This window comes from Hyla sarda, chromosome 3, assembly GCF_029499605.1.
Source record: "Hyla sarda isolate aHylSar1 chromosome 3, aHylSar1.hap1, whole genome shotgun sequence".
Taxonomy (NCBI): domain Eukaryota; kingdom Metazoa; phylum Chordata; class Amphibia; order Anura; family Hylidae; genus Hyla; species Hyla sarda.
This window is the reverse complement of record NC_079191.1, coordinates 413,354,197-413,366,996: the sequence shown is the minus strand read 5'-3', so window position 1 is coordinate 413,366,996 and position 12,800 is coordinate 413,354,197. Positions and strand designations below refer to the sequence as shown.

The 12,800-nt window shown below is 42.7% G+C and overlaps 2 protein-coding genes across 5 annotated transcripts in view; one reads left to right on the top strand and one right to left on the bottom strand.

The window, feature by feature from the left end:
* The window catches only part of RCOR3 (REST corepressor 3), a 92,331-nt gene extending 88,503 nt beyond the window's left edge, over nucleotides 1-3,828 (bottom strand). Inside the window, exon 1 of the mRNA XM_056568227.1 lies at nucleotides 3,691-3,828. Within this exon, the coding sequence (XP_056424202.1) occupies nucleotides 3,691-3,718 (28 nt within the window). The 5' untranslated portion in view covers nucleotides 3,719-3,828. The remainder of the gene's footprint in view (nucleotides 1-3,690) is intronic.
* A 245-nt stretch (nucleotides 3,829-4,073) lies between these two features.
* Nucleotides 4,074-12,800, top strand: part of KCNH1 (potassium voltage-gated channel subfamily H member 1) — a 436,746-nt gene continuing 428,019 nt past the window's right edge. For all 4 annotated transcript variants that reach the window (XM_056568221.1, XM_056568217.1, XM_056568220.1 and 1 more), the window contains exon 1: nucleotides 4,074-4,211. In XM_056568221.1, coding sequence (XP_056424196.1) covers nucleotides 4,133-4,211 — 79 coding nt within the window. In that variant the 5' untranslated portion in view covers nucleotides 4,074-4,132. The remainder of the gene's footprint in view (nucleotides 4,212-12,800) is intronic.

The window sequence follows — 12,800 nt, the reverse complement described above, 5'->3', positions numbered from 1 at the left end:
CCCTACAAATGATGAAGCCCCCCTGTTACATGGGGGTCCCTACAAATGATGAAGCCCCCCTGTTACATGCGCATCCCTTTAAATGATGGAGCCCCCCTGTTACATGGGCATCCCTACAAATTATGAAGCCCCCCTGCTACATAGGCGTCCCTTTAAATGATGAAGCCCCCCTCTTACATGGGCATCCCTTCAAATTATGAAGCCCCACTGTTACATGGGATTCTCTACAAATGATGAAGCCCCCCCTGTTATATGGGGGTCCTTACAAGTGATGAAGCCCCCCTGTTACATGAGGGGCTCCTACAAATGATGAAGCCCCCTGTTACATGCGCATTCCTTTAAATGATGGAGCCCCCCTGTTACATTGGCATCCCTACAAATGATGAAGCCCCCCCCCCTGTTACATGGGCATCCCTTCAAATGATGAAGCCCCCCCCCCCTGTTACATGGGCATCCCTTCAAATGATGAAGCCCCCCTGTTACATGCGCATTCCCTGTAAATGATGAAGCCCCCCTGTTACATGGGCATCCCTACAAATTATGAAGCCCCCCTGTTACATAGGCGTCCCTTTAAATGATGAAGCCCCCCTCTTACATGGGCATCCCTTCAAATTATGAAGCCCCCCTGTTACATGGGATTCTCTACAAATGATGAAGCCCCCCCTGTTATATGGGGGTCCTTACAAATGATGAAGCCCCCCCTATTATATGGGGGTCCTTACAAATGATGAAGCCCCCCTGTTACATGGGCATCCCTTCAAATGATGAAGCCCCCTTGTTACATGCGCATCCCTTTAAATGATGAAGCCCCCTTGTTACATGCGCATCCCTTTAAATGATGAAGCCCCCTTGTTACATGCGCATCCCTTTAAATGATGGAGCCCCCCCTGTTACATAGGCGTCCCTTTAAATGATGAAGCCCCCCTCTTACATGGGCATCCCTTCAAATTATGAAGCCCCCCTGTTACATGGGATTCTCTACAAATGATGAAGCCCCTGTTATATGGGCATCACTACTAATGATGAAGCCCCGTGTTACATGGGATTCCCTAAAAATGATGAAGCCCCCCCCCCCTGTTATATGAGGGGCTCCTACAAATGATGAAGCCCCCCTGTTATATGGGCGTCCCTTTAAATGATGAAGCCCCCCTGTTACATATGCATCCCTACAAATGATGAAGCCCCCCGTTACATGGGATTCCCTACAAATGATGAAGCCCCCCGTTACATGGGATTCTCTACAAATGATGAAGCCCCCGTTACATGGGATTCTCTACAAATGATGAAGCCCCCGTTACATGGGATTCTCTACAAATGATGAAGCCCCCGTTACATGGGATTCTCTACAAATGATGAAGCCCCCCATTACATGGGCGTCCCTACAAATGATGAAGCCCCCAGTTACATGGGATTCTCTACAAATGATGAAGCCCCCCGTTACATGGGATTCTCTACAAATGATGAAGCCCCCCGTTACATGGGATTCTCTACAAATGATGAAGCCCCCCTGTTACATGGGATTCTCTACAAATGATGAAGCCCCCTGTTACATGGGATTCTCTACAAATGATGAAGCCCCCCTGTTACATGGGATTCTCTACAAATGATGAAGCCCCCCTGTTACATGGGATTCTCTACAAATGATGAAGCCCCCCTGTTACATGGGATTCTCTACAAATGATGAAGCCCCCTGTTACATGGGATTCCCTACAAATGATGAAGCCCCCCTGTTACATGGGATTCTCTACAAATGATGAAGCCCCCCGTTACATGGGATTCCCTACAAATGATGAAGCCCCCGTTACATGGGATTCTCTACAAATGATGAAGCCCCCTGTTACATGGGATTCTCTACAAATGATGAAGCCCCCGTTACATGGGCGCCCCTACAAATGAAGCCCCCTGGGGGTCCCTGTGAGGATGTACACAGATCTCTAGAAGCTTGGTCTATCTGGAGCTGGTTCCTATCATGACAGGCTGTCCTAAAGTTTACATCAGAGGGGAATCCTGTAGAGAGTAGGTGGAAGCTGTGGAGGGCTGCCTTACCAATGATAATGGGTTCCCCGGTGAGTGAGGGGGTGGGTGGGTGGCTGCTGGTCTTTTAACTCTTTGCTTGACACCTCATCCAATCTGCTGGAAATGGAAAGTGATGAGCTGTCCCTGAGCAGACTGGCTATGAAATTACCTATAGGCTAAAGAGAGGACAACCCCAGGGATGATGCAGAATATATTAAAGCCCTGAACATCACCAGTAAAGAGAGCTACTCCACAGATCAGTGCTTTCCAACTAGGGTGCCTCCAGCTGTTGCAAAACTACAACTCCCAGCCTTTGACCGAGAGGCACAGTTTAGGGCAGTGTTTCCCAACCAATGTGCCTCCAGCTGTTAAAAAAAAAACTACAATTCCCAGCCCTGGCATGCTGAGATTTGTAGTTTAGCAACAGCTGGAGGAACATTAGTTGGGAAACACTGCCCTAAACTGTGACTCTCAGTCAAAGGCCGTCTGGGCATGCTGGGAGTTGTAGTTTTGCAACAGCTGGAGGCACCCTGGTTGGGAAACACTGACTGAAGGTGACATCCCAATATCCTGGCAGAAGGTTCCCCTATGCTGGGGGTTGTAGTTTAGAAACAGCTGGAGAAACATTAGTTGGGAAACACTGCCCTAAACTGTGACTCTCAGTCAAAGGCCGTCCGGACATGCTGGGAGTTGTAGATCCATAGGCTGGGAAACATTACTGTTCCTCCAGCTGTTGCAAATCTCCAACTCTCAGCATACCAGGGCAAGCTGGAAGTTGTAGTTTTTTAAACAGCTGGAGGCACAATGGTAGGGAAATCAGCCCTAAACTGTGATTCTAAGTGCATGATGGGAGTTGTGATTTGTGTACAGTAATGTTTCCCAGCCTATGGATCTACAACTCCCAGCATGTCTAGACAGCCTTTGACTGAGAGTCACAGTTTAGGGCAGTGTTTCCCAACTAATGTTCCTCCAGCTGTTGATAAACTACAACCCCCAGCATACAAGGGCATGAAAGGGGAACCTTCTGCCAGGATATTGGGATGTCACCTTCAGTCAGTGTTTCACAATCAAGGTGCCTCCAGCTGTTGCAAAACTACAATTCCCAGCATGTCCAGACAACCTTTGAGAGTCACAGTTTAGGGCAGTGTTTCCCAACTAATGTTCCTCCAGCTGTTGATAAACTACAACCCCCAGCATACCAGGGCATGGAAGGGGAACCTTCTGCCAGCCAGATATTGGGATGTCACATTCAGTCAGTGTTTCCCAAGCAGGGTGCCTCCAGCTGTTGCAAAACTACAACTCCCAGCATGCCCGGACAGTCGAAGACTGTCCGGGCATGCTGGGAGTTGTAGTTTTCAACAGCTGGAGGCACCCTGCTTGGGAAACACTGACTGAAGGTGACATCCCAATATCCTGGCAGAAGGTTCCCCTTCTATGCCCTGGTATGCTGGGAGTTGTAGTTTTCCAACAGCTGGAGGCACCCTGCTTGGGAAACCACAAGTCGCATAGCACAGAGAGTAATAGTCTCATTCTGCCCTGTCACTGGTTGGCTTGCAGTAGGTATAGGTAGATGGGATATTCCTCTGCATACTACAAACAAGCAGCCATCTGGATATGGCGTGGAGGCACTACAAAGCCCATCATTCCAGGACACTTCCTTGCACACTGACTGACCTTGTCTGCTGCAGGCATAGGAATACATTCATGGGTTAAGCAGGTATTCCTTCTAGGAGGCAGAGCAGAGTGGATTTGGACAGGCAATGAAGAGGTTACATAATCCAGTTGCTAGACACAAGCAGAGGGGACTCCTGCACGGCAGCGCTGCGCAGGGCTGAGCCTTTCAGGACCTTGGAGAGCAGAGAAGGGGGTCGCTCCTGGGAAACTCAGAAGAACAGGGGAGAAGAAGCCTGGGTGGGGGGTGAAGGGGCAGGGAGTGAGGTGCAGGAGTGCTGCCAAGGATGGCTGGGAATACTGCTCCTACATCCACCGCTTCTTCTAATGCAATACAGGCTGCAATCCACTCAGGACCATGAGGACCACCATCCATGAAAGAGCCCCGGCTCTCCACAGCCCCCCACTACCCTGAAGCCCCCTACAGTATTGGACCACAGCTGCCATGACCATGGCTGGGGGTCGGAGAGGACTGGTAGCTCCACAAAATACCTTTCTGGAGAACATTGTCCGGAGATCTAATGGTAAGGAGGACCCTCAGCAGCCCCCCCATTGTCCCTCGGAATGGATAGAGGGGGTTAAACTTGCCAAGAGCCTTCTTGCTTTCTTCCTTTACTATTTAACCCTTTAACAGCATTGCATCCCTTTTATAGCCCCTGGTTAAGGTAATGACATGGAATCACTAAAACGAATCGTGCATTCTTGTATTTGGGGGGGGGGGGGGGGGGGGGGTCTGGAGGTATTTTAAGGTTCCCTGGACTATATATATATATATATATATATATATACACACACACACATATATATATATATATATATATATATATATATATATATATGTGTGTGTGTGTATATATATATATATATGTATACATATATATCTGTATATATATATATGTATGTATATATATATATATATATATATATATAAATAAATATATATATATATATATATAGAGAGAGAGAGAGAGAGAGAGAGAGAGAGAGAGAGGATGGAGGGAGTGTGAGTGACATGTTTAGGGACTATTTAGTCCTATATATGGCCTATGGTCCTATAAGATCACCATATGCAGACCTGTGCTTGTTCCATGTGCTTGGCTTGAGATGTCTTCTATTTTAGGCATTGCTACCATTGCTTACTTTTAGATGGAGTGGACTTTAATCCCAAATACTCACACACTTGTGACTGATGCCAAATAGTCCTATATCTGATCCTGGGGCCAGAGATATCAGAGATATCCCATAGGGTTGTTTTATCCCACACTGCAGGTGTATATATATATATATATATATAGATAGATAGATAGATAGATAGATAGATATATATAGATATATATATATATATAGCTTCTTGCCTAGTGATGTCACCTTCAGTCAATGTTTCCCAACCAGGGTGCCTCCAGCTGTTGCAAAACTACAACTCCCAGCATGCCCGGACAGCCTTCGGCTGTCCGGGCATGCTGGGAGTTGTAGTTTTGCAACAGCTGGAGGCACCCTGGTTGGCAAACATTGCCTTAAGTAGTTATTGAGCTCCTCAGAAATGTCTGATTGTGAGATGTATTAAGTGCACAATGACTATTCTCTTTAGTCACATAACCCCATGGTACTGGATTACTATAGGATGAAGCTGCAGGAACCCCCTGGAGGTCACATTCTTCTCTATCATTCTTTCATTGTCATTGTTCTCTTCTACTATTGATGCATAATCCAATCTGAAGGATGATTTCTTTTGTAATGTTGTAATATCTCACATGTAACCTTCCAGTCTCATAGACAATTGTCCTGGAGAGTGAATTCCTTCATATAGACAGAGGTCTGGAGATCTTGGCAGGTATTGCTGACACTTGTCAAGTTCTGGAGATGCTGCAGAGTCAGGAGGTTCTGGTCATTGCTTTTCCCTATAGATGTACTGAAGATCATTACAGTAAATGGATGATGACTGATACATTATTCATAAACTATACATACAGCTTGTTATCCTACAATGTACATGGGTTAGGGCTCCTAAAGTTCTGCATTTGCTGTCAGGAAATATAAAAGTGTTATATTAATTTGCCTGCAACACCTAGATGTGTAGTCTATCTATCTATCTCATATCTATCTATCTATCTCATATCTATCTATCTATCTATCTCATATCTATCTATCTCATATCTATCTCATATCTATCTCATATCTATCTATCTCATATCTATCTATCTATCTCATATCTATTTATCTATCTATCTCCTATCTATCTATCTATCTATCTATCTCCTATCTATCTATCTATCTATCTATCTATCTCATACCTATCTATCTATCTATCTATCTATCTATCTCATATCTATCTATCTATCTATCTCATATCTATCTATCTATCTATCTCATATCTATCTATCTCATATCTATCTATCTCATATCTATCTATCTCCTATCTATCTATCTATCTATCTATCTATCTATCTATCTATCTATCTATCTCCTATCTATCTATCTATCTATCTATCTCATACCTATCTATCTATCTATCTCATATCTATCTATCTATCTCATATCTATCTATCTATCTATCTCATATCTATCTATCTTTCTATCTCATATCTATCTAATAATCTCTATTATAGCTATTTATTTCTTGATTACCCATCTATGTTCTATCTATCTATGTATCTATTATATGTCTCCTATCTATCTAATTATCTATCTATCTCATATCTATCTATCTCATATCTATCTATCTCATATCTATCTATCTCATATCTATCTATCTCATATCTATCTATCTATCTATCTCATATCTATCTATCTCATATCTATCTATCTATCTCATATCTATCTATCTCATATCTATCTATCTATCTATCTATCTATCTATCTATCTATCTATCTCATATCTATCTATCTCATATCTATCTATCTATCTCATATCTATCTATCTCATATCTATCTCATATCTATCTCATATCTATCTCATATCTATCTATGTATCTCATATCTATTTATCTATCTATCTCCTATCTATCTATCTATCTATCTATCTCCTATCTATCTATCTATCTATCTATCTATCTATCTATCTATCTCATACCTATCTATCTATCTATCTATCTATCTCATATCTATCTATCTATCTATCTCATATCTATCTATCTATCTATCTCATATCTATCTATCTCATATCTATCTATCTCATATCTATCTATCTCCTATCTATCTATTTATCTATCTATCTATCTCCTATCTATCTATCTATCTCATACCTATCTATCTATCTATCTATCTCATATCTATCTATCTATCTCATATCTATCTATCTATCTATCTCATATCTATCTATCTTTCTATCTCATATCTATCTAATAATCTCTATTATAGCTATTTATTTCTTGATTACCCATCTATGTTCTATCTATCTATGTATCTATTATATGTCTCCTATCTATCTAATTATCTATCTATCTCATATCTATCTATCTCATATCTATCTATCTCATATCTATCTATCTCATATCTATCTATCTCATATCTATCTATCTATCTATCTCATATCTATCTATCTCATATCTATCTATCTATCTCATATCTATCTATCTCATATCTATCTATCTCATATCTATCTATCTATCTCATATCTATCTATCTCATATCTATCTATCTATCTCATATCTATCTATCTCATATCTATCTATCTCATATCTATCTATCTTTGCTCAATCCTGAAATAAGTTTTTGGTAAAGATCACCAAGAATAAAGGAGACAGGTGTAAAATATCAGGCTGATTTAAAGTCAGAATAAATCTTGAAGTCTACCAATTGCACTCAGTAGGTTCTTCAGCTCCACCTTCTCTTCCCTTCCTTTACAGAAAACAGGGACTAAAACAGTTTTTCCCAACCACAGCCATGCTGGAAGTTGTAGTTTTGCAACAGCTGGAGGCACACTGGTTAGGAAACACAGGACTGAAATGCGTCCAGAATGGCTTTTGTGGAGTCATCCAAGTGTTTTCTGTATTTAATCAATAAGCAAAACCTGCGCAGAATCCTCCACACCGGCTGGGACCTGGCTGAATATGTTGCCTTGTGCAATTGACTAATAGATACACATTTGTTTGTAGTTAACTTGTGGATGATTCCATTTTGCATAGAAATATACCTTAATATAAGCCTTATCATCTGTAATGTTCTATTTTCTTATTTATTTATTTAGTTTATTTAGTTTATTTATTTATTTGGTTTATTTAGTTTATTTATTTATTTGGTTTATTTATTTGTTTGATTTATTTATTTGGTTTATTTATTTATTTGGTTTATTTATTTGGTTTATTTATTTATTTATTTGGTTTATTTATTTATATAGCCGGGTTCTGGATGTGAAGTTCTGTACATTTGTATAAGCTCCAAGAAGAGTGTCGGCTTGGCAGACGCTCTAGTCACGGCGAGGAATAAACAGCATAAAGTGTTTTAGTCCATTTATAAACACATGACGTGGAGGCCGTTTTCTGTCTTTTAGGTCATTAATTGATTGAACCGGTATCACCGGGGGCATCTAGCGCCAGACGATAAATAAGAAAGATTCATTTCATTGCCACAATCTCGTCTTAATAATTTCCTGTTTAGAAGCAAAATAACAACAGCCTTAAAGGGGTATTCCAGGAAAAAAAAAACGTACTTTTTTTTATACATCAACTGGCTCCAGAAGGTTAAACAGATTTGTAAATTACTTCTATTAAAAAATCTTAATCCTTTCAATAATTATCAGCTGCTCAAGTTGAGTAGTTGTTTTCTGTCTGGCAACAGTGCTCTCTGCTGACATCTCTGCTTGTCTCGGGAACTGCACAGAGTAGAAGAGGTTTGCTATGGGGATTTGCTTCTAAACTGGGCGGTTCCCGAGACACGTGTCATCAGGGAGCGCTTAGACAGAAAAGAACAACTCAACTTCAGCAGCTCATAAGTACTGAAAGGATTAAGATTTTTTAATAGAAGTAATTTACAAATCTGTTTAACTTTCTGGAGCCAGTTGATATATTAAAAAGTTTTTTTTTTCCTGAATAACCCCTTTAAAGCAAAAAATGATGCTGAAAATTCTATGTTAAAGGGGTTTTCTGCTTTGGACTATTCCTACTTTTTAAGGGGTCCTCTAATTTGGGGGTCCTCTAATTTTAGCCTGATCACAACAGTGTCTCTATGCTGCTGATCAGATGTAATCTTGGGAAAATGTGGCAGTAGGGCCATGTTCACAAGACGCAATTTCCATGTGGAATCTGGCGGAAAAATTCTGCTCGGAAACATCTGCTTTAAAAATCCCAAATCCGGCCTCTGGCGAAAGAATTGATATGTTAATTCCTTTGGGGGAAACCGCTCAGAAATTCATTGCTGTCTATGGAGAGAGGGAATTTCCGAGCGGTCCTAGCTCTGGCATTCTATGGAATGTCCGCCGTGTGAACATAGCCTAAGTGGTCAGTTTTTGTGCAGTGCCACCTAGGGTACCTGGCTGGTATTTTAACGGCACAGCCAGTATTTTGGCCACCCTGCCGGTTCTTTTATATAAAAAAATACCGGAAATGGAATGGCCGGTATTTATCCATGTTGCACCTTATGCTATACCAGTGTTTCCCAACCAGAGCACCTCCAGCTGTTGCAAAACTACAACTCCCAGCATGCCCGGACAGCCAACGGCTGTCCGGGCATGCTGGGAATTGTAGTTTTGCAACAGCTGGAGACACCCCTGGTTGGGAAACGCTGACCTATACTATATACTACTAAAAAGTCTAACATGCTGGGAGTTGTAGTTTTCATTTGGGGCAGCTGCTGAGCCACAGGCTGTATCAGGGCATGCTGGGAGTTGTAGTTTTGCAACAGCTGGAGACACCCCTGGTTGGGAAACACTGACCTATACTATATACTACTAAAAAGTCTAACATGCTGGGAGTTGTAGTTTTGCAGCAGCTGGAGGCACCCCTGGTTGGAAAAGACTGACCTATACTATATACTACGATATACTCCAACATGTTGGGAGTTGTAGTTTTCGTTTGGGGCAGCTGCTGAGCCACAGGCTGTATCAGGGCATGCTGTGAGTTGTAGTTTTGCAACAGCTGGAGACACCCCTGGTTGGGAAACACTGACCTATACTGTATACTACTAAAAACTCCAACATGCTGGGAGTTGTAGTTTTGCAACAGCTGGAGGCACCCTTGGTTGGAAAACACTGACCTATACTATATACTACTATATAGTCCAACATGCTGGGAGTTGTAGTTTTCATTTGGGACAGCTGCTGAGCCACAGGCTGTATCAAGGCATGCTGGGAGTTGTAGTTAGTAACTGACAGCAACTCCCGAATTTAATAAAAAAAAAGCGATCAAAAAGTCACATCAAAACAAAAATGGTGCTGTTAAAAACTACAGATCAGGGCGCAAAAAATGATAAAGGCCCCTATAAGGAGAAATAATAATAAAAATAGTTATAGGGGTCAGAAAAGGACAAAATTTTCCCCGCATATGTGTATCCTGTGATGTCACGCATATATAATTAATTATGCAAAGAAAAGTGGCAACCGTAGCGCCACCACAGGGGAAGTTAGGAATGGCACAGTGCTCAATCAAATTAATGGGTTTTCTGTAGAATTCAGGACAGTCCAGGTCCCCCAGAGGTAGATCTTTGTCTGATTGTGGGGCATCTGATCTCCGTCGCTCCGAGAGACCGGTGTTTCCTAACCAGTGTGCCTCCAGCTACTGCACAACTACAACTCTCTGCAGGCCAGGACAGCCTTTGGTTGGGAGTTGTAGTTTTGCAATAGCTCAAGGCACACTGGTTGGGAAGCACTGCCCCAGACAATGAATGGAGCGTGTTCCAGCCCACCACTCAATTTAGCGGGGAGAGTTGTGGCACCATTAGAGAGATCACAGGGGAACCCAGAGTTCAGAACCCAATGGGAGTGCTTAAAGGGGTACTCCGGCCCCGAGACATCTTATCCCCTATCCTTTAGATAGGGGATAAGATGTCTTGGGGCCGGGGTACCCCTTTAAATGTACAGGCCCAAAGCCTAAGGCTGTACTGAGTTATTTAGATTACAGTATGAGTATGTGCTGAACTGATTTTTATTGTGTTGCCATGGAGACCAAATGGTTCAACATCTACCTTAACCTGACCTGAATAGTGACTCGATGTATATACAGTCACCAAATAAACTTTTTTAAACTAACTCAGGCTATGTTCCCTAACTACTTCGGGCCGTTAGAAAAAAAATTCAGAGCTTTAAAAAGCTGTGTATCTTACCTTTCTTCCTGCTCTCATTTCAAGTGCAATTTCCCAGCAGGCATGACGTCACTGAAGCCTGCTGGGGGACCACTTCCGCCCTCACATGGTTGCAGTGCTGTGATGAATAGATGACCTCAGGCTCTGTGCATGTTTCAGTCTGTGTTGCTATCAAAGAGAATCTGTGGAGCTTTCATTTTCTGTGCAGCTGCCAATCAAGCTCTGTGCAAAGAAGGACCTCCTGAGTTTTGACTCCTGCCAGGTCGGGAGGAGACCAAATTCACTGTATTAATTGTGGCAGGTAGCAGAACAGAGCCATCTAGTGGCCGTTTTTTCTATTACATTTTAAACATATTTATGTTGATAATTTTAAAAGCAAAGGAAGGGGACAGTGTCTGCTAATTACACAAGGAACACTATACTAAAAATTTTATTTGGATACAGGTACTCTTTAATGCAATGATTTGCTGCCATGTGATTGGCTGATTAGCTATTTGGGGTGTACCTAATATAATAGCCAGGTTATGTTCTTCATGAAACTCCTGACAGTGGTGCAGTTTCAGGCTTTTGGCCTTTGATTTCGAGTGATCATTTCTCAGCTTAGAAGTAAGATATGAAAACAATCTGTTTAATACGGAATAAAGGATATTTTATTGTAGTAAGTTTCCTTGATATGGAATTCACATCTGAAACACCTTGATTTACTGCTAGTAATGTTCACGTGAAGGAATCTCTGGGGACCGTGAAGTCCCGGATCGATGTGAAGAGCTTCTGTCTGACTGATCACAGAGGATCCCATCCTGACGAACATTGATTGTTTATATATAGAGCAGTGCTGAGTATTTGTCTACAGAGCGGCACGGCTTCTCGTGTGACATAGCGATGGAGGAAGAACAACTTCAGATTCCAGCTTTCTCCATTGTGAAGTATTTAGTACAAAAAACAGAGGCTTAAGGGGGCACTCCGATGCAAAACATCTTATCCTCTATCAAAAGGATAGGGGATAAGATGTTAGATCGCAGGATTCCCCCTAGAGCTCCCATGTGACATCACGCCCCGTCCATTCATGTCTATGGGAGGGGGCGTGATGGCTAGTACGTGGTCGTCACGCCATAGACATGAATAGAGGGGGCGCGGTGGCTGTAGTCGCCAGTCATGCAGCACGGAGCAGAGTTCGCGCCGTGCAAGGATGACCGGGGGTTCCGCACTGCCGACCGCAGATGATTCAAAGGATACGGGATAAGGCTGCATTCACACCTCGTTTTTACGTTACGGGTGTCGGATCCGGCTGGGGGAGGGGCAAACCGGGCTCTCCTGTACCCCAGCCGGACCAGCGCTGAAATCCATTTACTTTAAGGAGCTGACTGGAGTCAAACGGGGACTCCGGTTGGCTCATTTTTGACCCGTATCCGGTTTCCTGACCGGACCTAAAACCATAGTATACTACATTGAGTTCCTGAACGCTGTGTGCGGGCTTCCGTGTTCACGCCCGCCCCCTCGTGACGTCACGGCCTGCCCCCTCAATGAAAGTCTATGGGAAGGGGGCGCGACGGCCGTCATGCCCCCTCCCATAGACTTGCATTGAACGGATCAGCTTTGTCAAGGGTAGCGAGGCTAATGCTAACGCATTAGCCTCGCTACCCTTGACAATGCTGATCCGTTCAGCGAAACGTCGGGGAGGCTAATAGTTGCTTGGTTTTAAATCAGCGGAGGATAATGATAGTATAGGGACTGGGTACCAATAGCTGACGCGTGTTGGACAAGAAGCACAAGATTACATAAGCGTATATTTGGACCCTCACAAGTGTATAACAGATATTAGTTTACACACCATATCAAACCCGCTGTAATTTTAAACGTTTGTGTGGGGTGTAATTTTA